Source organism: Marmota flaviventris, chromosome 16 (genome assembly GCF_047511675.1).
Source record: "Marmota flaviventris isolate mMarFla1 chromosome 16, mMarFla1.hap1, whole genome shotgun sequence".
Taxonomy (NCBI): Eukaryota; Metazoa; Chordata; class Mammalia; order Rodentia; family Sciuridae; genus Marmota; species Marmota flaviventris.
Genome location: NC_092513.1, coordinates 37,162,286 through 37,188,608, shown reverse-complemented (window position 1 = coordinate 37,188,608; position 26,323 = coordinate 37,162,286). Strand labels below are relative to the sequence as shown.

General features: G+C 38.9%; 1 protein-coding gene across 8 annotated transcripts in view; it reads left to right on the top strand.

Moving 5' to 3' along the window:
• Positions 1–26,323, top strand: part of Dtna (dystrobrevin alpha) — a 355,871-nt gene that overhangs the window by 240,141 nt on the left and 89,407 nt on the right. For all 8 annotated transcript variants that reach the window (XM_071602817.1, XM_071602818.1, XM_071602815.1 and 5 more), the window contains one exon: positions 19,020–19,233. In XM_071602817.1, coding sequence (XP_071458918.1) covers positions 19,020–19,233 — 214 coding nt within the window. The remainder of the gene's footprint in view (positions 1–19,019; positions 19,234–26,323) is intronic.

The window sequence follows — 26,323 nt, the reverse complement described above, 5'->3', positions numbered from 1 at the left end:
TTATCTACTCTCAATGCACAATTAACTATATATTGAAATGGTACTGAATGAGTACAGAGAAAGTAACACTTCACAGCCAGTTGCTACTTGCTCAATGTTTCCAATGCTCCTATGTCCTCTAACTATTTTCATGTTGGGCCACGTGTGCCCATCAAAGGTTATAAAGAAAAAGTTGAAGACAGTTGCTCATAGTTGCCAGCCCTGTGGATGCACTTTCTTTTTGGAATGTGGCCTCTGACACCTAGGGTTCTGGCCATCTGTGCCAGGCATAGTGTGTAAAGAATAAGAGGTAAAGTGAAAATTCATGCTCAGTGATCATGGAGCTTTCTTGAAATACTGAAGCACAGAGAAAAGCTTCTAGGGATTATGCATGGTAGCTGGCTTGCAGCAGGTGTTATACTCCATTCAATAGGCATGACGAGTCACTCCAATTTGAACTAGGTATTATGCAAGGAACTGTGAAGAACTCGAACATGAGTAAAACATCGTCTGTATCTTCAATCTGCTTATCATTTAGTTCTGTGTTTCCCCACATATCTTCTAGAGACTCCCATAAAAGCTGTGGACGGTTTCCCAAAAAACACACATGACCTTACACACAACATTTAGTTCATAATTTTAGAGACTTTTCTTCTAAAGCCCAATTATGGGCTGATCTTGAACATTAAGGGAAAAATTATGTCCACTAGTGTGGAAAATGTAGAATGTCATCAGTGATCTAATAGATATGTGAAGGACTCCGGGCATGACGAAAGACAGACAGCAGTTTACCTTCTATTTTCCAAGAAGTCTTGGAGACAAGCAAAGACAATAGTTCAGCTTCACTTTAATTTCCTGATTAAGGTGATGTAATAAAGCTTAATGAAAAGGTCTACAACATATAGAGGATATCAGAATGGGCTTCCTAGAGGACATGGCATATATATATCACCTTGAAGGATAGTGGATTGAAGCTACACCAGGTGGAGGGAGCAGACTGAGGACAGGTAAACGTTAAGAAGGCCAAGGCATATTCTGGAATTGTAAGAAGTCTCATGTGTCTGGAGCACAGGACTCTTGGAAGAAGCTGGAGAGTAGCATAAAATGAGACTAAAGGTCAGTAAACTGGAGTCCAAACATGGGTTTTTCACTCTGAGCATTCTGGATATGATTCAAAAGGCAATGAAGAATGGCCTAGCCAGAGGTGACCCTCATATTTCTTAGGTTAAGTAGAAAGGTATAAAACTGGCAATGATTAGGAGGCCTGCTTCCAAGTAGAAGGTATTAAAACCTAAACTAGGGGACTAGAATATGGGAAATGGTAAAACCCTATTAAAGAAACCTGAACAAAGTTATCTAATCTAAAAACCCTGTGCACAGTGACTAGCCTCAGAGGAAGTAAAACACTAGGTCCTCATGCTTCTAAAGTCATTAAACAAACTAAAACACTAAAGTTATTAAACAAATGCAAAGTTATTCTATACAAAGTTAAGCACTGGCAAGGAGAAATTATTATTCATATTTTTCTTTTCATTTACTTTTCCTTATTATTTTTTACAATCCTTGGTGCAATACTTTGAAAATAATAGGCTTAATAAATGCTTAGTTCCATTGGATTTAGTTTAATTTATAGTATGACAGCTATTGAGGCAACAATTATTATACCTCATTTTGAAAAATGAAGCTGGTCTACAAACACAATTTAAGGAACACTGAATACTTTTTCCTAATGGGCAAAGGATGTACTGCCAGGGCCTCTGAGGATTGGCATGATATTCAATTTGATTTTACACCAAAAATGTGTTGTAGAACTTTTCATTAAGCATTATTACATCACCTTAACCAGGAAATTAAAGTGAAACTGAAATGTTATCTTTCTAAGATATGATGCTTCTCTCCAAGGGTTCTTAAGATAGAGAACTAACTGCCTTAGCGATCAAAGCATACTTTGGAAGCAAGGAAGAAGTTGAGATTACAAGCATTAAAAAAAAAAAAAAAAAAACTGTGAGTTACTCTGGCATTGTCATTGTTCATGTTCACATTTTATAAAGGCTTAGCAAATGACTACTAATTAAAAATCTAAAAATTGTGCTCTCACCAACATTTCTTTCTGAATTCATTGTTTGGTTAATGTGAGTGATGGCTAATACCCACAATATAGTCACATCAAAATACATTTGTTTACCCTGGCAAAGCACACTATTTACTGGTTCTTCCTTCCCAACAGATTTTAAAATAATATTTTGTCATAAAAAGAGATAAATCAGAGCATAAAATTTAAAATATTTATTTGAAAAAATCTGAACAACAGGCTAATTTTTTCCTTGCATTCTTGACCAGGAGGCTCCCAGCCCCTTTGGGATATCTTTTAAATGAATTCCACTGACTCAAATGAACATCAGTTTCCTGTTCTTCCTATCTGGTGTCTAACTTCATTCATAACTCATGCTCCATAGTAGGGGCTCTCCAACCTTACTGTCTATCAAAATCACCTGAAGGGCTGTTTATACTTAGGGATGCCCTGGCCAGACCTAAGAACTGTGGGAAACCATAGTTTGAGATTCACTCAAACTATAGAGAGCAACCCTGGTTTTCCCAGCCAGCTTCGTTGGCTATAGTTAGGGATCTGAATTAGCTCACATTGTAGTCTGAAAATAAAACTAGGCATAAGCTTTATAAAATGCAAATTCTCAATAAAATAAAAAATAAATTCATGTCAATTTTAAAATAGAGGGATTTGCTTATCAAAAAAATTAGAGAAATTTAACATAATGGGCAATAGATAAATGTGCTTAGTTATGAATCCTGCTCTCCTGTTATTCTTAACTCAAACTTCTCTGGCCCAGTAAGGTCAATTCAAAAACTGAACACACACCACCCTCCTTCACTGTTTTGGGCTATTGGCCGCCTGATCCTCTTCTTCCTGGAGTATTCTCCCCTCCTCATCCTCATTTGTGCACTTTCTGCTATGCTTTAGACGTGGACTTGAGCCTTATCTCCTCCAAGTCTTTCTTAAGTTTCCAACTCACAATAGTAACCCCATATTTACAGCTCCTGAAGCACTTTAGAGAAAAACTGCCCTATGGGTGTGGACTATTCATAATTCAGTTTCCTGTGCTGATCTCCAGCTAGGTCATCTGAATCTATCTCTCCTCAAGGGAATCCAATCTCTTATATGGTCAAGTTCTTATATTTTATCCAATCACCTACAGCATGAACCACCATGCATTCTAAATCCTTAAAAATCCCTGATTAGATTTAATTTCTTTCGAAGTTGTTATGGAATCTCATCTCTTGCTCCCTTTTCCAACTCTGGATCTGTCAGCATATGGCAGACTTTCTCCATATGTTGCTGCTTCCATGGGCAATGGCTGTATGGTAAGTAGTGATACAGTGAAATATTCTTTTTTTCTCATGAGCTGAAGTTGTGTGGATTTCAAGATATCTGACCTGAAATTGAACTAAACTAGTGATTACCATACAACACTCCCTCATGGATTTATAATACCATTTCATCCAGTAAAAGGAAAATAAATCAGAAGTTATAAAAGAAAGCTTATAGTAAGGGCCAGATATCTTTGTAACAGACAGAAGGGAGCAAAGAATTTAAAGAATTTTTTCCTGGGGGCGAGGGTGTTATGATTCTACCTGAATATGATAGTGTTTGTTTTGTTTTGTTTTTGTTTTTTGGTGTGTGTGTGGGGGGGGGGGTTGGGGTGCTTGGGGGTTGTACCAGGAATTTAACACAGGGTCACTAAATCACTGAGCCATATTCCCAATCCTTCTTTTTTGTTTGTTTATTTGTTTAATTTAGAGACAGAGTCTCACTGAATTGCTTAAGGTCTCTCTAAGTTGCTAAGGTTGGCTTTGATCCTTCTACCTCAGCCTCCCAAACCCCTGGGATTACAGGTGTGCACCACTGCTCCCAGCCCAACAGTGCATTTTAATGCCTACTTTCTCTCAAAAAATAAACATAATGCCTAAAATGTAGGTAGTGCTTCACTGTTTTCTCACATACATTTTCATTGTTCCTCAGAACACCTGCAAATTGAGAAAGGGGTATATTATAATTTCTCTTCTACAAATGAAGATACACTTGAATCCCGTCTACTATCTCTAAACCCATTTTTCTCTATAAAAAAAAACAGATATGTGCATAAATTGTATAACAATTAGCATGAATATTAAATCATCATGATGTACACCTTGATTACATTTGATTTATTTTATTTTTAATTAAATATTTTAAAATAAAAAGAGAAAATAGCTTATGCTTCATGTTCAATACATTTATTTGCTTAGTATCTCTATCTACCACATCTGAGGAACCTACTTGTCTTTTATACTATTGTTATAGTTAAAGTTTTGTCCCAGGGTTTCATAAACTGACTTCCAGACCACTCACGTATAATCGAATCAAGCCTTTATTGAAGCACACCGGTGGCGGCTGACCAGAACATAAGGCTGTTCCCCTGATCAGCCCCGAACAATTGCAAGGGCACTCCTTATAAGCCTGAAAACCGCAAAAGGGATGTTCAGGGGGTCTAGCCAATGCAAGCAAGCCAGGTTACAGAAGCAGGACAGTGCAGTCAAGCGGAGGGAAGCCTAACCAATCACAGTTAGCCCAGTCACCCCAGTTACAGAAACAGAGCCCCATTACCCTAGCTACAGAAACAATACCCCATTAGGTAGTTCCGTGTTCTTAAAGGTTTCTATAGCAAAAGGAAAAGAACATCTTGCTCCAGTCATGACTCTTCTACTTGGCATGGTTGTTTTACAGGATGAAGTCATAAAACAAAATGGAGTCACATTTGCTCCTACTATCACACTATAATAATTCTAGAACCCAAAACAATAGTTCTACACAGTAAGGGCTAAATAAATACTTACTTCATGAAAGAAGTTTTAAGTCTCTGAGATGGAAGGATAAGGAAAAAGGCCAGTGAGCATCTATTTGAGGAATATGGAATTTTCCTGCACTCCCTTATGACAAGGGGCTAAATTCCTGTCCCCACTTCCTCATATACCATCTCACGACACCTTACTCACATGTGAAGCCCCTTAAGTGTTTTTACTTAGTGTCCACTTGTCACTTAGAATACTAGATGAAACTTCCCATTTGAGAGTTATCACAAGGAAAAGACTTTAGTTCTTTTAGTTCTGAGAACATCAGAATTTTGTTGGATAAGTACAAGAGTGAGACTCCACAGGTAGCTCTTCTACAAGCTCACAAACATATTTTTAAGAGTGTGCTATGTGAAAGAACCCAATTTGCACTTCAATCCCAACACGTAAACTAATCAAAAATATTACCTGAACTTGGTTCTCATGTTTTGAAAAGTGTGATTACACTGGAAAATTCATGCATAGAAGACCAGGAAATGTCCATCTTGGAAGGGAAGAATCAGATAAATTTTCAGAGACAACAATCTATGTCCATCATCATGGGATATGATGAGTAGGTTACCAGCAGGACTCCTCCTGCATTTAGGTGCTTGTCTCAGAGCAGGGAAAACAAGTTGACAAAATCTCAGACACCCACCAACATCACTTTAAGCACAGGGGCAAGGATGAGGGTTGAGAGGGCTGGTGCATAGGTTGGCAGGGGCACACATGTGTACACACATTATCTGTGTCTCAAGGATATATTCATCCCCGATGCCACATCAACGGATTATATTCTTCCCAACCTAAATGCAATTGCTATTTCTCCTAATTAAGGAAGCAATCATAATGCAAGAGTGACCTTCTAAGAGATGTAAACTTTAAACCCCTCTTAAATTATATATATATATATATATATATATATATATATATATATACACATATATATGCATAATTATATAAATCATTCTTAAACTTCATAAATTAATTAATAGTAATCAACTTTTTGTAACACAGCTTACAACCTATTAGGACATACCAGTCTGTCTTCATGTCAAAGGACTGGAGATGCCTGGCTTTAAGCAGTGCTCCTTATATTCGACTGTGAAGGCAGACTGCATGAATATGTTAAGAGGCAGCTTCTGATTGCCCTGGTCTGGGCTGGGGGCCTGAGATGCTGCTATTCTAAAAGTCTGTGCTTTTCTACTCCAAGCGTAATGTTGAACCAGCATTTGTAGCAGCTCCAGGGGGTCATTTTACAACATTGAATGAGATTCCAGTGCACAGCTAAGGTTGAAAATCACTTTACTCCAGAAGGACAGAAGTTAAGTTAGTCTAAGATGATGGTCCACTGACCTTTGCCAGCTGCAAGCCCTTTGAGACCCTTCCAAAGGTTTGCAAATCAGTGGTTGTTAAATCACCTGAAAAGTTTTGTCAAAACCCTCCCCACTTCCTTAAATCTTGGAATCAAGAGGAGATTGAGTTTGGAGTTGAGAATATTGATATCTCCAGGTGTTTTAGAAACAGGGCACCAAGCTTAAATTTAGTGACTTGAACCCAGCCTGTAGAATTTGGTTCAAGAAAGGATGGCCTTGGACTCAATCCTGAAAAAAGGCTAAATCCCTATCATCCCTGTCCTTTCTGTACCACCCCCTCCCATATTTTACTCTATTTATATGATCCTGCTACTCCTAATAAACTTCATGACATTAGTCATTTCTGTGAAGTTATTAGTGGGTTTTATAGATCTTATGAATTGATAAAAGTACAGATGACTTCAAATCAGTGAGTGTTAAATTGTAGTAATACTAACAGCTGTCATTTGTTGAACACCTATCATTTTATCACTTTTCCCAGCTATACTTAGATTGAAATTATCCTTAACTATGAACTAAAGAGTCCATATCCTATTAAAATAGTGTAAGACATTAGCAGATAACAAGAATTTCTTGATATGAATGAACTCTTCCCTACCCACCTGTAACTCCCTATTCCACCCTGACCTTGCCTTTTCTGACATTAGCTAAACTTGCAGCATACTATTGATGCTTTTTCTATTTACATTTAATTATAAGGAAAACCTCTTAGGTTTTAATAATTAATGACTGAAATGAACACTAATATTCTTAGTTTTTGGATTATATGAAGTGCTTAGTTATTAGTTAAGGTATCTGTTATTATATATAATAACAGATACCTTATTTTAGAGGGGTTAGTTTAGAGGGGTTTGAAGTTTACATTTCTAAGAAATTCACTCATTGTGTTATGATTGCTTTCTTAATTAGAAGAGAAGGAAATTGTGGTTGGGCTGGGAATTAATATATTTTGTTAATATGCATTTGGGGATATGTATATCTCTAGACACACAGAACACTTTAAGAATACATTTTGTTTATTCTTGATATGGTTAATGTTAACTAAGGAAACTCATTATGCAAACTGATGCTTTACCAAGAACATTAGTGTGAAATGTATACAGTTGTAGAGATAAGGGAGCCCCGCTTCCTACTGCCTGTTCCTACTAGCAGGTGTCTTATGAGGAACAATTAAGGCTTGATAGCTATTTAGTAAAATAGGCGCAGTGCCATCTAGCGGTATGTAATCATTATTGCACATCCTAAATGTCCTCATTTTCTGAGTTGATTTCAGAGCACAGCAGTAAGCATCATATATACACAGCTGTCAGACTTTTAAAACACACTAGTTAGTAATTTCCTAACAGAACTTTTCAGTTTCCTGTTTAAATAAACAAGAGGTTAATAATACTTGTTTCTCAATAATAATAATAACAAATATATATTGAATGCTAATTTTGTACGAAGCACTGTGGGAAGTGCTTCATGTGTATTATCTCTTTAAATTCCTACAATAACACTTTAATTGGGAGACTCTTAGTGTCCCCATTGCTGGTAAGAGAAGCCCAAAAGAGCCCAGGATTTTGTTCCCTTCTGCCCATGATTGTGTGTGATGGAGCCAGGAAGACAAGACGAGGCCAGAGGGCACCGTAGGCATGGAAAGACTTGGTCTTGAGTATGAAGACACAGACCTTAAGAAGAGCCATATAATCAGAAATGTGGCTTAAAATTATTTCTGACTTGTAGGAAAGAAAGAAATGGAGATGGACAGGCAGGCAGTGGGAAGTTGATGAGCCTATTGTAGTCCAAGTAGACAGTGGTATTTTTACATAGGTGGGTGGTAGTATGCAGAAAAAAACTACAATCATGTGCCATGTAATTCCACTTATTTTCCAGGGATTGGCCCCATCACAAGGGTATCATAATCCCATTTTGAACCTGGTGTCTGGATTCTGGATGTAACAGTGTATCATAACCTCTGAGGGATTGGTCTGAGTAGTTTCGTGAAACTGTGTCCCCACCAGACTATTAGCTCCCCGAGGCAGCAGCCACATGTGTATTGTTTGCCTTTGAACCCCCAGGACCTACTATGGTGTCTTTCACACAATTATGAAAACTAGTTTTATTTAAATCATTTGTAACTACCTATTCTTACAATTATCCAGAACTAATACTTCGTTTTCCTTATATTGAGATCTTGAATGTGTAGGGACACAAATATGGAGCATAGTTATTTATTAACAACTTTCATATGATTTCTAGGTATTTTATTGCTTCACAACAATAAGCAATTATTATTTCCTATGCAACATGCCCTAATCCAAGTGTTTTCCAGGCATTATCTCATTTAATCTTCACTGTCATCATCTGAAGGGCAGTTGTTATTATCAGTTCCATTTTTCTAAGGTGAAAGATCAGAGAAGTTAAGTCACTCCACTGATGATACATCATGGATTCAAACCAATACCTGTGCAATTCTTCACAACTGTGTCTTACTGCTCTTTTAGAAATCAAATAAATCTGTAGGAAACCCTGCTTCACTGTTGAGTCACTTCTTTGTCATTTTCTCACTTAGTCAACAGATATTGATTGAGCTCCCTTGTTGTGTAAAACACTGTGACGGATAGAGATATGAACACTTACCACACACAGTCCCTCCCTGCGTTGGGGCACATGCCATACAGAAATGAGGCAACCAGTCGCGCCATGAGTGTTCCCTAAATGTTGTTGTGAGGAAGAACGGGGTTCCAAGGTGGCAACAGGAGAAGTGGGAACACTGGAGAGGGAGGATCCAGAAAGCTATCCTTGGGGAAGTGGGGTTGATGCTAAGTTATGATAAAGGAGACATAGATGAGAAATAAGCAGAGGCCAGATTTGAAAAATGAAATGACAACTTTCAAGGCATGTTGGGATTACAAAATAATGGGAAGTTATTACAGGACTTTAAGCAGTTTACAAGTGACTTGTCAGATTTGCAATGCAGAAATACCAACCCTGGCTGCTGTGTGTAGAAAACATTGAAGTGGGTGAAGAACCAAGAGAGAGAACTGACTCAGTTAACCTGGAAGAGCTTCCAATAGCATTGGGTGAAGGAGTTGGGTGGTGGCCATCAGGGTCCATGGCAATGGAGGAACTAAAGTGATATTGAATGGAATTCGTGGGTCTTGGACATTGACAGGATCCAGGGATGAGATCCAGATTCCAGTTGAGGGAGGGGCAGGGAGAGGTGGTGCCATTCACCAAAGATGGGAACCCCAGTGATCCAGTTTGGCCCTTTTGAATGTAGGCTGTGCAAGTGGAGGCTGAAGTATGTAAGGTGCCTCCAGGTGGGCATGTTGGACACTCCCGTGGGCATGTATAATAATGGTCACTCCTATAGACCTGTATGACTTCACTCCTGGCAATCCCAGGAGAATTCCCTAGCCTTCAGAGGCTTACAGGAGAGACAGGGGCATCCAGGTTCCTTCTGTCCCCCAGCAGCTATCTCCATGGCTGATAGCACCCCCTCACTGGGTGCCAGTTTACAGTCTCTGCTCCCCTCCTCGAGGCCTGTTCCACATGATCCACAGCCAAGGGCCAGGAGCCTGCTTCTCAGAGTAACCTGGGCACAGAGATCAGCCAGGACGACAGGCCAGATCTCACTGTCATTGTCCTTTTTTCATCCTGCGCCCAGATACACCCCCAAGGATCAGATCCAGAGGATTTGTAGATCAAATATGTAAGGAATCCCAGATATTCCACTAGGTAATTAAAATAAACCAGTTCTCTTTATAAATGTTATTTCTCTGGTTGTGCCTTGCTTGAAAATCGAATAAACGATGCTAAGAAATACAAATAATTGCCTTGTTTAATATTTTTGATATACAGAAAAGATTGCATATTTGGGATCAAATCAGAATTTTTCCAAATATAATAAATCAGATTTTTTTTCAAATTTAATAAATATTAAAGTATTTCAGTTGGTAAATGGTTTCTATTACAAACTACCTCCAACGTTCCTTGCGGTTAAGCCCGGTCTCTTCCCTTCCTAACATAAAACATTATTTTAAGTAATTATTAAAAGCAACTGTAAACATCCAAGTGAAGGACATGGTGAAAGCTCTATAAAACTAACAGCTTTAAGATTTGCATAATCCACTTACCTCTTTGGTTTCAAATGCATATAAAGTTAGTTATAAGAGCCAAACTTGGTTTTGGGGGTTTTTTGGTAATATTTATTTATTTATTTATTTTTTGCATTACAATTCTTAATACACCATTATATCATAATTTATCATATCTCTGATTATATATAAGGTATGTTGACACCAAATTCACATCTTCATACATGTATTTTGTATTGTGATGAGGGTCTCCTTTCACCATCCATCCTACTCCCCTTCTTTTTCCCTTTCCCTCCCACCACTATTCCCTATCTAGACCTAATCTAAACTTTGGGGTTTTGTTTTAACTTATGCCTATTTTGGTAGTCAGGAGGTCTGGCCCTGGTTCTTCTAAACCTCAAAGATCTACAGTTAAACCCAGCCTGGGAGAAGAGAATCTGACTTCAAGAGACTTTCTTTGTTGGTAATAAAGTCCTGCTGTACAAAAACAAGAAATCACAAAATCTGTGTAGAGAAACAAAAGGAAAAGAGGATACAACAAAAAACATCTCACAGGACAACACCAGGCACTCATGGGGGCCACTCAATAGATGTCAGTTTTGTTTTTTTTTAAATATACTATCAGGCGGGCCTGGGACCCACCAGCAGAAGAGGAGCAGCGGCCTGCTGAGAGGCAGAGCCGCCCCCTCCCCCCGCACCGGCAAGGTAGAGGAACTGTGACCACCCACAGAACAGGCCCAGCGGCCTGCTGAGGGGCAGAGCAGCCCCCCACCCCCCGCGCCTGCCAGGTAGGCGGAACTGTGACCACCAACAGAAAAGGCCCAGTGGCCCGCGGAGGGGCAGAGCTTCCAATCACTCATGCAAGGTAGGCAGGCCTGCGACCGACCAGCAGAAGAGGAGCAGCGGCCTGCTGAGAGGCAGAGCCGCCCCCTCCCCCTGCGCCGGCAAGGTAGACGGAACTGTGACCACCCACAGAACAGGCCCAGTGGCCTGCTGAGGGGCAGAGCCGACCCTAACCCCCGCGCCTGCCAGGTAGGCGGAACTGTGACCACCGACAGAAAAGGCCCAGTGGCCCGCAGAGGGGCAGAGCTGCCAACCACTCCTGCAAGGTAGGCAGGCCTGCGACCCACCGGCAGAACAGCCACAGAGGCCTGCTGAGAGGCAGAGCCGCCCCCTCCCCCCGCGCCTGCAAGGTAGACGGAACTGTGACCACCAACAGAACAGGCCAGACCTGCAACCGACAGACAGAACAGGCCCAGTGGCCTGAGGAAGGGTAGAGCCACCCCGCCCCCCGCGCCTGCAAGGTAGGCGGACCTGCGACCCACCGGCAGAACAGCCCCAGAGGCCTGCAGAGGGGCAGTGCCGCTGCCTGCGCCTGCAAAGTAGGTAGAACTGCGACCACCGACAGAACAAGCCTAGCGGCCCGCAGAGGGACAGAGCCGCCGCCCGTGCCTGCAAGGTAGGCGGACCTGCTACCAACCGGCAGAGCAGGCCCAGTGGCCTGCCGGCGTGGTAGGCACATTGCCCCAATTGGAGGAGGGGCAGAGCCGCCGCCCGCACCTGCGAGGGAGACTTTGCAACTATACAAGACCAATATAAATATATAGGGGGAAAATTCAATAGCACAACAGTTTCACCAAGTAGAAAGGAACGCGAACAGTATGAAGAGACAAGGAAAGAAAGGACCACAAGCAATGCAGTTCAACTCAACGTTAGAAGAGGTAATAGCTGCAGCAGATGGAATGTCAGATAAAGAATTCAGGATATACATGCTTCAGATGATCTGGAGTCTCAAGGAAGACATCAGACAGCAAAATCAGACAATGAAAGATCACTTCAACAATGAATTACATAAACAAATCCAAGAAGCAAAAGATCAACTATACAGGGAGATAGAGGTTATAAAAAACAAACAAACAGAAATCCTAGAAATGCAGGAAGCAATAAACCAACTTAAAAACTCAATTGAGAATACTACCAGCAGAGTAGAAGACTTAGAAGATAGAACATCAGACAATGAAGATAAAGTATTTCAACTTGAAAAGAACATAGACAGCTCAGCAAGACTGTTAAGAAACCATGAGCAGAACATCCAAGAAATATGGGATAACATCAAGAGACCAAATTTAAGAGTCATTGGGATACAGGAAGGGACAGAGTTTCAAACCAAAGGAATGAGCAATCTATTCAATGAAATAATACGAGAAAACTTCCCAGACTTGAAGAATGAGACAGAATCCCAAATCCTAGAAGCCTACAGGACACCGAATGTGCAAAATCATAAGAGACCCACACCTAGACACATTATAATGAAGATGCCCAACATACAGAATAAGGAGAGAATTTTAAAAGCTACAAGAGAAAGGAAGCAGATTACATTTAGGGATAAGCCAATCAGGATAACAGCTGATCTTTCAACACAGACTCTGAAAGCTAGAAGATCCTGGAATAACATATTTCAAACACTGAAAGAAAATGGGTTCCAACCAAGAATTGTGTTTCCAGCGAAATTAAGCTTCAGGATGGAAGATGAAATTAAAACCTTCCACGATAAACAAAAGTTAAAAGAATTTGCAGCTAGAAAACCATCTCTTCAAAACATCCTTGGCAAAACATTACAGGAAGAGGAAATGGAAAATAACAATGAAAACCAACAGTGGGAGGTAGGACAGTAAAGGGGGGAAAATAATCAAAGAGGAAAACAAACCATGTTTAGTAACATAAATAAACAAATATGGCTGGAAGAACAACCCATATCTCAATAATAACCCTAAATGTTAATGGCTTAAACTCACCAATTAAGAGACACAGGCTAGTAGAATGGATCACAAAACAAGACCCAACAATATGCTGCCTACAGGAGACGCATTTGATAGGAAAAGACATACATAGGCTGAAGGTGAAAGGTTGGGAAAAATCATATCACTCATATGGACTTCGGAAACAAGCAGGTGTGTCCATACTCATATCAAATAAAATAGATTTCAAGCCAAAGTTAATCAAAAGGGATAAAGAGGGACACTACATACTGCTCAAGGGAACCATACACCAACAAGACATAACAATCATAAATATATATGCCCCAAACAATGGTGCAGCTATGTTCATCAAACAAACTCTTCTCAAGTTCAAGACTCTAATAGACCACCATACAATAATCATGGGAGACTTCAACACACCTCTCTCACCACTGGACAGATCTTCCAAACAAAAGTTGAATAAGGAAACTATAGAACTCAATAACACAATTAATAACCTAGACTTAATTGACATATATAGAATATACTACCCAACATCAAGCAGTTACACTTTTTTCTCAGCAGCACATGGATCCTTCTCAAAAATAGATCACATATTATGTCACAGGGCAACTCTTAGACAATATAAAGGAGTAGAGATAATACCATGCATCTTATCTGATCATAATGGAATGAAACTGAAAATCAACGATAAAAGTAGGAAGGAAAAAGTATACATCACTTGGAGAATGAACAATGGGTTACTGAATGATCAATGGGTTATAGAAGACATCAAGGAGGAAATTAAAAAATTCTTAGAGATAAATGAAAACACAGACACAACATATCAGAATCTATGGGACACATTGAAAGCACTTCTAAGAGGAAAATTCATTGCGTGGAGTTCATTCCTTAAAAAAAGAAAAAAACCAACAAATAAATGATCTCATACTTCATCTCAAAATCCTAGAAAAAGAAGAGAAAAACAACAGCAAAAGAAGTAGAAGGCAAGAAATAATGAAAATCAGAGCTGAAATTAATGAAATCGAAACAAAAGAAACAATTGAAAAACTTGACAAAACTAAAAGTTGGTTCTTTGAAAAAATAAACAAAATCAACAGACCCTTAGCCATGCTAGCAAAGAGAAGAAGAGAGAGAACTCAAATTACTAACATACGGGATGAAAAAGGCAATATCACAACAGACACTTCAGAAATACAGAAGATAATCAAAAATTATTTTGAATCCTTATACTCCAATACATTAGAAGATAGTGAAGGCATAGATAAATTTCTTAAGTCATATGATCTGCCCAGATTGAGTCAGGAGGATATAGAAAACCTAAACAGACCAATATCAATTGAGGAAATAGAAGAAACCATCAAAAGACTACCAACTAAGAAAAGCCCAGGTCCGGATGGGTATACAGCAGAGTTTTACAAAACCTTTAAAGAGGAACTAATACCAATACTTTTCAAGCTACTTCAGGAAATAGAAAAAGAGGGAGAACTTCCAAATTCATTCTACGAGGCCAACATCACCCTGATACCTAAACCAGACAAAGACACTTCAAAGAAAGAAAACTACAGACCAATATCTCTAATGAACCTAGATGCAAAAATCCTCAATAAAATTCTGGTGAATCAGATACAAAAACATATCAAAAAAATTGTGCACCATGATCAAGTAGGATTCATCCCTGGGATGCAAGGCTGGTTCAATATACGGAAATCAATAAATGTTATTCACCACATCAATAGACTTAAAAATAAGAACCATATGATCATCTCTATAGATGCGGAAAAAGCATTCGACAAAGTACAGCATCCCTTTATGTTCAAAACTCTAGAAAAACTAGGGATAACAGGAACATACCTCAATATTGTAAAAGCAATCTATGCTAAGCCTCAGGCTAGCATCATTCTGAATGGAGAAAAATTGAAGGCATTCCCTCTAAAATCTGGAACAAGACAGGGATGCCCTCTCTCTCCACTTCTGTTCAACATAGTTCTCGAAACATTGGCCAGAGCAATTAGACAGACGAAAGAAATTAAAGGCATAAAAATAGGAAAAGAAGAACTTAAATTATCACTATTTGCTGATGACATGATTCTATACCTAGCAGACCCAAAAGGGTCTACAAAGAAACTATTAGAGCTAATAAATGAATTCAGCAAAGTGGCAGGATATAAAATCAACACTCATAAATCAAAGGCATTCCTGTATATCAGCGACAAATCCTCTGAAATGGAAATGAGGACAACCACTCCATTCACAATATCTTCAAAAAAAATAAAATACTTGGGAATCAACCTAACAAAAGAGGTGAAAGACTTATACAATGAAAACTACAGAACCCTAAAGAGAGAAATAGAAGAAGATCTTAGAAGATGGAAAAATATACCCTGTTCATGGATAGGCAGAACTAACATCATCAAAATGGCGATATTACCAAAAGTTCTCTATAGGTTTAATGCAATGCCAATCAAAATCCCAATGGCATTTCTTGTAGAAATAGAGAAAGCAATCATGAAATTCATATGGAAAAATAAAAGACCCAGAATAGCAAAAACAATGCTAAGCAGGAAGTGTGAATCAGGCGGTTTAGCGATACCAGACTTCAAACTATACTACAGAGCAATAGTAACAAAAACAGCATGGTACTGGTACCAAAACAGGCGGGTGGACCAATGGTACAGAATAGAGGACACAGAAACCAATCCACAAAACTACAACTATCTTACATTTGATAAAGGGGCTAAAAGCATGCAATGGAGGAAGGATAGCATCTTCAACAAATGGTGCTGGGAAAACTGGAAATCCATATGCAACAAAATGAAACTGAATCCCTTTCTCTCACCATGCACAAAAGTTAATTCAAAATGGATCAAGGAGCTTGATATCAAATCAGAGACACGGCGTCTGATAGAAGAAAAAGTTGGCTATGATCTACATACTGTGGGGTCGGGCTCCAAATTCCTCAATAGGACACCCATAGCACAAAAGTTAATAACTAGAATCAACAAATGGGACTTACTCAAACTAAAAAGTTTTTTCTCAGCAAAAGAAACAATAAGAGAGGTAAATAGAGAGCCTACATCCTGGGAACAAATCTTTACTCCTCACACTTCAGATAGAGCCCTAATATCCAGAGTATACAAAGAACTCAAAAAATTAGACAATAAGAGAACAAACAACCCAAACAACAAATGGGCCAAGGACCTGAACAGACACTTCTCAGAGGAGGACATACAATCAATCAACAAGTACATGAAAAAATGCTCACCATCTCTAGCAGTCAGAGAAATGCAAATCAAAACCACCCTAAGATACCATCTCACTCCAGTAAGATTGGCAGCCATTATGAAGGCAAACAACAACAAGTGCTAGCGAGGATGTGGGGAAAAGGGTACACTTGTACATTGCTGGTGGGACTGCAAATTGGTGCAGCCAATTTGGAAAGCAGTATGGAGATTTCTTGGAAAGCTGGGAATGGAGCCACCATTTGACCCAGCTATTCCCCTTCTCGGTCTATTCCCTAAAGACCTAAAAAGAGCATGCTACAGGGACACTGCTACATCGATGTTCATAGCAGCACAATTCACAATAGCAAGACTGTGGAACCAACCTAGATGCCCTTCAATAGATGAATGGATTAAAAAAATGTGGCATTTACACACAATGGAGTATTACTCTGCATTAAAAAATGACAAAATCATAGAATTTACAGGGAAATGGATGGCATTAGAGCAGATTATGCTAAGTGAAGCTAGCCAATGCCTAAAAAACAAATGCCAAATGTCTTCTTTGATATAAGGAGAGTAACTAAGAACAGAGTAGGGTCGAAGAGCATGAGAAGAAGATTAACATTAAACAGGGACGAGAGGTGGGAGGGAAAGGGAGAGAGAAGGGAAATTGCATGGAAATGGAAGGAGACCCTCAGAGTTATACAAAAGTACATACAAGAGGAAGTGAGGGGAAAGGGAAAAATAATACAAGGGGGACAAATGAATGTCAGTAGAGGGGGCAGAGAGAGAAGAGGGGAGGGGAGGAGAGGGGAGGGGGGATAGTAGAGGATAGGAAAGGCAGCAGAACACAACAGACACTAGTATGGCAATATGTAAATCAATGGATGTGTAACTGATGTGATTCTGCAATCTGTATATGGGGTAAAAATGGGAGCTCATAACCCACTTGAATCAAAGTGTGAAATATGATATATCAAGAACTATATAATGTTTTGAACAACCAACAATAAAAAATTAAAAATAAAATATAGTATCACGGTGAGCAAAAAGGTAGGAGATAAAAACTAGGGAATTGTTGGAGAAAAAAAACTTATGTGGCTTACACATTCCTCAAGGACTGAAATGTGAATACATTTCATTGAGAAAAGACAAAATATTTATTTTCATATGCAAAAGTGTAATGAAAAGTGAACCTAAAACTTGGTAAAGATGTGGAGGAACTGGAGTGGAACACTCATACACTGCTTAAGGGAATATGGACCAGTAAAACTACTGTGGAAAACACTTAAAAATTTCTTTAAAATTAAATATATATCTACTATACCACCCCACCTTCTCATTTCTCACTATTTACAAAGAGAAATGGAAGCATGTGTCTATCAAAAGGCTTGGACATGGTCATAGCAACTCTATTCATCCCAACCAAAAACTGGATCACTCAACTGACCATCCATAAGTGACTCCATGATCAAGTGGTGATATATATTGTAATCCCAGTGGCTCCGGAGGCTGAGGTAGGAAGATCGCAAGTTCAAAGCCAGCCTCAGTAACTTAGCAAGACCCTGAGCAACTTAGCAAGACACTGTCTCAAAATAAAAATAAAAAGGCCTTAGGATGTGGCTCAGTGGTTAAGCACCTCTGAGTTCAATCCCTGCTACAAAACAAAACAAAACAAAAATGAGAAATCCATATAATGAAAAACCACTCAGCAATGAAAAGGAGCCAACTACTGATATTTGAAGCAACACAGATGAATCTCAAAGTAGTTACACTAAGTAAAAGCATCCAGATGAAAAACTAGTACATACTATATGATTCCAGCTTTTTTAAATTCTGGAAAATTGTGACAAGAAGCAAGCAGATCAGAGGTTGTCTACCTGCTAGAAATGGATTACGGGGGAGCCCAGAGAAAGTCTTGAGGTGGCATACATGTTCATTGTCTTTGTGGTGGTGATGGTTTCTGGGATGTCATAAAAATACTTCAGGGCAAATGAGAAGAAACAGAAACAGATTTCTTGAATACCCTAATGAAAGTAACCATGAATCAAGCTAGATTATCTAGTCAACAATGGAACGGAGAAACTGCTTGTTCTTGACCAGGTTAGCAAGTGATCTCTTCATTCTGTTGCTGCACAGCATAAATAACTTGTCTTTTCCCCCTTGTTGTCCTACATACCTTAACTTTCCTTTGTTTTCTTATTTCAAACTACATACTACTAGAAATATATATAATAAATGAAGACATTTTAAATACTCAAATGTACTTTGTCTATCCTTCAGCAACTAGAATGTAGATGCTGGTCTTTTCTTTTTGAGAGTCACTGTGTATGTGAAAATGCTTTAGATCAATAGACTTGGATTTGAATGCCAACTTTGCCCTTGACTGGCCTTGCACCATTGCACCTGTCAGTCAACTTCCCTGATGCTCAGTCTTTTTGCATACAACATGAGGATAATAGCTAGATTTCAGGGGTTACTGTGAGGACTAGAAATAAATATCTACTGCAGTCTTTGGTAAACCATTTGCTTGCTGCAAAATATTGTACCTCCAGTCTTAGAGATCACGCAGTATGTACATTTATTTGTATCCACCCCTACAACAGTGGGACACATGTGAAGAGCCTAGAGAAACCAGAGCAGATGGACATATAAAGTAACGTATTTCCTTTCCATGCACTTTGGGCTAATGTGTTAACTCTGTTTTAATTGTAGTGCACCTGGTGGACATTTGGAATGTCATAGAAGCATTGCGGGAAAATGCTCTGAACAACCTGGACCCAAACATAGAGCTCAATGTGGCCCGCCTGGAGGCTGTGCTCTCCACCATTTTTTACCAGCTTAACAAACGGATGCCAACCACTCACCAAATCCATGTGGAGCAGTCCATCAGCCTCCTGCTCAACTTCCTGCTTGCAGCCTTTGATCCGTAAGCTCCATCTGACTGTCACTTGCTCTCTACATGCTTGGTTTGCATTTCTATTTGTTCTTTCCTTGGTTATTTTCCTCAAAATGCTTTTCCAGATTAACTATCTCTTTTCCCTTCATCAGATGCTTATGTCAATAAAGACTCCACGTGATTGACAGAAACTTTAAAGGCTGCAGAAAAGACTAGAGAGTAATATAGTGCCATAGGAATGTGAGGACAATTGTGTTTTATGAGCTGACCTTTATTTAACTCATCCCATGCTACCTCGCAGCTATGGACGCTCATGAGAGTGTGGCATGATGGCATTCCTGTGGAGAAATTTAATGAAGCGCGAAGTAGGAAGATGTTTTTAACTCTCTTCTTCGCAAATTGTCTAAGACAGTGTTTCTGAGGTGTCATGACAAGACTCCAGAGTAGATGGGAAAGAAACTGCAAAGACTTTCTTGACTAGCTCTAGTCAAAGTAACCATGACTTGCATTAAATGGACTGGTCAATTATGTGGCACCATAAAACGGTGCATGCTGTTCACAGACCACCGTTGAAAGTCAGCCTCATTATTGTATAATTTCCCCTCATAGAATCGGGGAATTTCAGAGCTGGCTGACATCTTAAAGACTGTTCATCCAGATCTCTCATTTTACAGATGAAGGAACTGAAGCACAAAGAGATTGTCACTTACCCAGTGTCTCGCAGCATGTTAGTGGCAGAGTGGGGACTTAAGTATTCAGCTAAGGTTTCTTTTCCAAGGCGTACATGACAGCCTCTTGAAATGTGGAAACTCCACTGAATTACATTATCGGCCCTAGATTTCAAAAGGGCTTTTTTGTCATTGTGACCAAGTCTCGACAGAGCGTCACTACCTCCACTTTCATGACTTGTTTTGAATATTAAAAAGGGAAATTGCTAACCTGACCTTTTAGCACATTTTAAGACATTCAGAAGGTTTTGTTTAGTCTCCTTGTCTGGTCAATGCTTGGGAGCATTCACCCTAGTAGTGGCAATATTCCAGTCAGGATAATGTCATTATGCTACTCACCAGCTGTCACTTTGCAAGCTAGAGTAGTAACAGAATTGTCCCTGCTTGGTTTTACCAGCATACATTATTGTCACCATGATGGTTATATTCTAAAGTTGAAGTAAGCAGTTTTAAAATGAGCAGTCCAGCTTGGTAGACTCCTTGCTTCATCTGTGCAGACTACAGTACTAGATGTTCCGCTCTGGCCTAATTGCTATGGTAACTGAGTGGGGAGGCAGGTAGAAAGGGCTGTGATTCCACATGACAAGCAGCAGAAGAGAACCAGGCCTTGGAGTCTCTACAACAGCGTTTCTGTCCTGGCCTCTTAAAAGAATGTGGCAGCTCTCAGACTTGCCATTAAAGACTACATGGGACTTACTTGTTTTACTTGTGTATTGATCACCTTTCTATCAATGTGACAAAATATCTGAGATAGTCAATTAATAAAGAGGAAAGATTTTTTTTTTTACTCCTGGTTTCAGAGGTCCATACTAGGCCCCAATGCTTTTGGACCTGTGGTGATGCAGTACATCATAGTGGATGATGTGGCAGAGGAATACTATTCACCTCATGATGACTGGGAAGCAGAGAGAGAGAGACAGAGAAGAGGAGGCTGGGGTCCCAATATCCCCATCATAGGCACATCCCTGTTATAGTTTGAATATGAGGTATTCCCCCAAAAGCTCATATATTAGACAATGAAGGATTGTTCAAAGGTGAAATGACTAGATTATGATAGCTATAAACTAGTAGGTGGATTAATCCATTTAATGGATTAATAATTTAAAAGGACTACTGAGTGGTAACTGTAGGCAGGTGGGATGTGGCTAGAAAAGTAGGTCATTGGGGATATGCCCTTGGGGATTGTACTTTGTCCCTACCTCACACCCCCATCCACCACCACAACCACCCCTCTCTCCTTCTTGGCTTTCAAGAGTTAGGCACACATTCTTCTACCATAATGTTCTGCTTCATCTTAGGCCTAGAGTAGTGGAGTCCACTGACCAAAAGCTGAACCTCTGAAACCATAAGCCCAAAATAAACTTTCCTCTTTCAACTTATTCTTGTCAGGTATGTTGGCCATAGTGACAAAAAACTAACACCCCCAATGACCTAACTGACTTCCACTAGGCCACACCTTTTAAAGGTTCCAGTATCTTCCAATAATGCCACAATTTGATAACCAAGCCTTTACCATTTGGACCTTTGGAGAACACTTAAGATCCAAACCATAACAAAATGTAACAATGGAAAATATAAAAAATGAAATATAATCTACCACAATAAGTTCTGAATTATTGCTGAAAGACTCACAGAGAATCCAAGTTAAGTAATAGTTTGTGCCCACTTCATAAATACAGAATCCAGGCCAGGTTGGTAAGGGGGCAGTATTCTGTGAAATATATGGGACTCCAACTAAAAGAGTTAGATGTTTTACTCTTATTTAGAAATATTGATTGGATCATTATAAAATACAGTCATACATGTTCCATAAGTAGCCCCACTGATCGTATAGCTGAATCATTTCAAGACTGAGGGATGCTAAATTTAAGGCCTGTCTTAAGGTAAGGAGCAATTCAGAATATTCAGAAAAAAATGTTGTTTTTTTTTTTTTTACCTATTTTCTTACTGATAGGAAGGCCCTTAATGTGTATTTCCCTAATCTCAATTGTAGATTTAGAAACACAACCACATTGAGAAGTTTCATTGCAGAGATTTTTAGACACATCCACAAAGAAATTCAAGTCTGCAGACACTTCTGCCATCTCTCCCTTAGCAGAGCAAATGCATGTAGGCAATTCTACTTGTGCTCAAATTTTCCATTTGATTGCTTTTGAAATTATAATGTGAAATGTAAGCCATTAAAACATACAACTAATGGGAAATGTAACTTAGAAGTGAATGTAACCAGAGAACCTTAGGAATAAAATCTGTGTTCAACTCTATTTCTCAGAACAGTGAACTTCTGTTCGCCCAAATGAGCTCTAGTATGGAAACCTGAAGTCACTTCCTACCACCTATCACAGAGCCCAAGTGTTTAAGACAAACTTCTCTATTTTGGCAAATATGAATGAGTCTGATACTAGTAAAACAAAGATGGGCTGTTGTTGATGTAGAATCACTAAAACATTTAGAAAATCTATCCTATTTGCTACTTGGACATATTTAAAAAACAAAATTTTTTTCAAAATGAAAAATAGAGATGTTTTAAGAATCTGTACCCTAAAGAGATAATGTTTTAAAAGGAAAGACAAAATAGCAATTTAAACTTACGAAGACTAAGAACTCACATTCAAAGAAACTTGCTCATGCTTTTGGCAGTGTCTTAAAATTCATCAGACTCAGCCAGCTGGACTCTAAAATAATGATCAAAGCCCACTTCACATAGAGGTATCCCTGGAAACCAGATTCACCTTCCTACAACTGTAGTTCCCCAAGAATAGCACTTCCTACACCCCCAAAAAATCTGGACCTCACTTCTCATACAAGGATGCTTCCTGCAGATAATCATGTTTTGTAGCTATAAGGTTTCTCTGTTGTTTGGCCTAGTAGGACTCTTAGAAGACAGGGTACAGAGCAGCATGTGTAGGATACTTGCACAATGTTAGGAGATAGCGTTTTCTGAATCTAAAAGATATTTGTTCCTCCTGACTTTCCTTCTAATATTGGCCACTTCCCTAGGAGTGGAGGTCACCCAGGGAGCAATTAAACCAACTTCTAGGCAGATGCTTCCCACAACCATTAGCCATCTTTCGAGGGTATCTAGGGAAGTGGATGGATATGCCTGGGAAGGATGAGAAAAGAGGTGACAGAAGATGAAAATGGGATGAAAAGAGAATATATTAGGAAATATATTTATTAGAGCTTGGGCCAATCTCTTCCTCTTCTGTCTTTCCTCTGTGTACCCCAAAAACCGGCCAGTCACCTTCCCTTCTTTGCTGGCTGGAGCCGTCCATCTGTGGCACTCTTCTTCAGAATCCTCTAACAAACTGACAACATCCTTTGCTCACACCTCTTGGCCATGTCCCAGTGGGGGAAATAAATCTCTTTAAAATGTTCTAAAGATCTTTACTGCTGCTGTTATCATTTTTTTTTTTTTTAGGAAATGAAGAATACCTCAAAAGAAAAACAATAGGGCCCAAACTTACAAGATGAAAATAATTCTTAAAAGTCTGAAATGTGAAACCTTTTGGAAATGTGGTCACAAACTCTGATGCTCTGTGGAGCCCTTTGTCTCTCATGGTCAAATTGATCACCCTCCCCCAGGTCCCACCCACTGTTCCTTGTACAAGTTTCTACTGTCCTCTTACAGCACATGTCTGACCGTTTTCAGGATGGGACGATGGCTTATTCTTTTATGCACACCGTTCCTGAGACCATGTCTCCAGTTCAGGAACAAACTGATGGGTGAAAATCAAAGAAGAACCTTTTATCTTAGCTCTCATTACACTAATTTTTTAAAATTCTTTTTTCAAGATTAAGTTCTCCTTAATCTCTAGTATAATTACCCAAACCAGTGAGTCCTGGTCACCCATATTTTCATGGTTACTAATGTGGGTGTTTTATATATATATAACAGCAGAATGCATTACAATTCATATTACACATATAGAGCACAAAGTTTTCATATCTCTAGTTGTATACAAAGTATATTCACACCAATTCGTGTCTTCATACATGTACTTTGGATAATGATGTCCATCACATTCCACCATCATTTCTAACCCCATGCCCCTACCCTTCCTCTCCCACCCCTCTGCCCTATCTAGAGTTCGTCTGTTCCTCCCAGGCACCCCATCCCTACCCCACTATGAATCTGCCTCCTTATAGCAGAGAAAACATTAGGCATTTGGTTTTTGGAGATTGGCTAACTTCACTTATCATTACCTTCTCCAACGCCATCCATTTACCTGCAAATGCTATGATTTTATTCTCTTTTGCTTTTACAAGTAGCAATGGATTTCTCTTCTTTGGTTCCTACTTTCCTGGGAAACACTAACAACTTTCATCTTGACTTAGTCTTACTTCAACACAATAGGACCTCTCTCTCTTCTTAGGTCAATTTCTCATAGATCATGTGGCAGAGGCCTTGTTTTTAGCAAATATCATTTCTACTTATTTTCAGTCACTCAGAAATCATAGTATGTCAGTAATATGTCTTAAAGGTAATAATGATTTTCTTATTTGCAAGGGTCAAGTTGTATTTTAATGCCAATTCTTTAATTATAATAATAATAGTTATGATAGCTAAGAAGTACTCAACATTTACCATGTGCCAGCAATCTTACTAATTTAGCACTATATTATTATAATGTTCCAGGGTGAGGAGGTGGTGAAGCCAAGATATAAAGAGATTAAATAATTTGCAGATCATACAGCTTCATACTGCATGAGATGAATGGGAAAAAAGATCATTTTGTTTCAGGAATTGGTTTTAATTCATCTCTAATATGCTTTTCTTTAATTTTTGAAATATGAGAATGAATACACTTTTTTCTCCCAGCCTTTTCTTGGCTTATTACAGAATATTAGTATTATTCTCACATTCATAACCTTTCCAGTTTGAGGTATTTAGACATATTTGACAGAACGTTATGTAAAGGAAATATCTGCACTTAACAAATCTTTATGTTGTAACACGAGAATCAGTTTTTTGACAACTACCCAGAACAACAAATCCTTCATATGATGTATGTAGAGAATACAAAATCCTGGCATTTTCCCTTCTGTGTGACATATCACACCTTGCTGAGCCATGTAAACAGCCATTCTCACTGCTGAGCCCCCTACACCAGGAAAGGGACCATGGCACTATTTCAAATGCAGAGGTATGAAATGATCTTGAAACTCTGCCAAATTTCTACTGCCCTTTAAATTTTAAGAAATTTCTCAATATTTAATGTAAGAAGCACTACAAAACACACGGCCATTTCTCTGTGTGCCAACAAAACATATCGTAGATGTATAGCACCAAAGGAAAAAGAGAAGAGTTACATACAACCAAATGTCCTTCTTTTCTGTTATCTCTATGGCTAAAACTAGGTATTTAAAAGTGTTTACTTGGCTTGATTTTTTTTTTCTTAGCACATCTTAAATTCAAGGTGTCTGTTTCAGACTTTTTCCCACAGCCTGTCAGCAAATGGAGGGTGAAACCTCTTCTTATTCATCTGTTTATCCCCAACTTCTGGAACAATGCCAATAAATATTTAGTGAGCAACTAAGTGATTGATCTCTATGAGCAAAATAATTCCCAGATAAAGAAATGTGTCATGTTGGGGAGGCACAGGGGAGGAAGCAATTCTCAATTAATTAAGTCACCAAAGTGTGTGAGAAAGAGCAATTTGAGTGCTGTGCATCTGCTTATCAAAAATGCTTACCAAATGTTTTTGTCAAATATGTTGGTAAAAGAAGAGCTTCTGATTTTAGTACTCTTATAAAGAAATAATTTCTTCAGTCTGTTCAAGGAAGCATGAGTCAGAATTCAGCTTTTCCTTTGAGGATGAAAAAAAAAATTATCATGGTGTTCTGTTGCTTCAAATAGGAAACTCTCTTGGCAATTTGTAGAAAATGTACTGTTCTGAGGTCAGCCTAACTTCCCAGGCCTATCAGTATCTATTTGCTGCTTTCATTTCTTGTCAAAAGCAAATTTTCCCTTCCAGGCAACTTTCCACTAAAAATAACATATTAGTTGATAAAACTCAGTTTGTCTCTTGGTCAGGTAATGGAAAACCCAGCCCAGAGTAAAGCAGTTATTTTTTATTATGATGAGTCAAACTTTAAGCCATGTTTTCCTGAGATACTCTACAACTCACCATATATATTTTAGCCACAGGGTAAGTGCTTTCCTCTTTCCATTTTCAATCAGTTGTGCCCTGGGAGAATTGGCAAGTATCTAGACTACAACAACAAACTGTGAAGAGAAATACAAGAGTTAAAGAAATATCATTTTTATGAAGGAATTTCAGTTTGTACCTTTGATAATTTGCTTAGATTAACCTAATTCTTTGAAATAACTTGTTGGGTAGTCATTAAATACCAATGGAACAATTTAATTGGATATTTTTGGATATCAA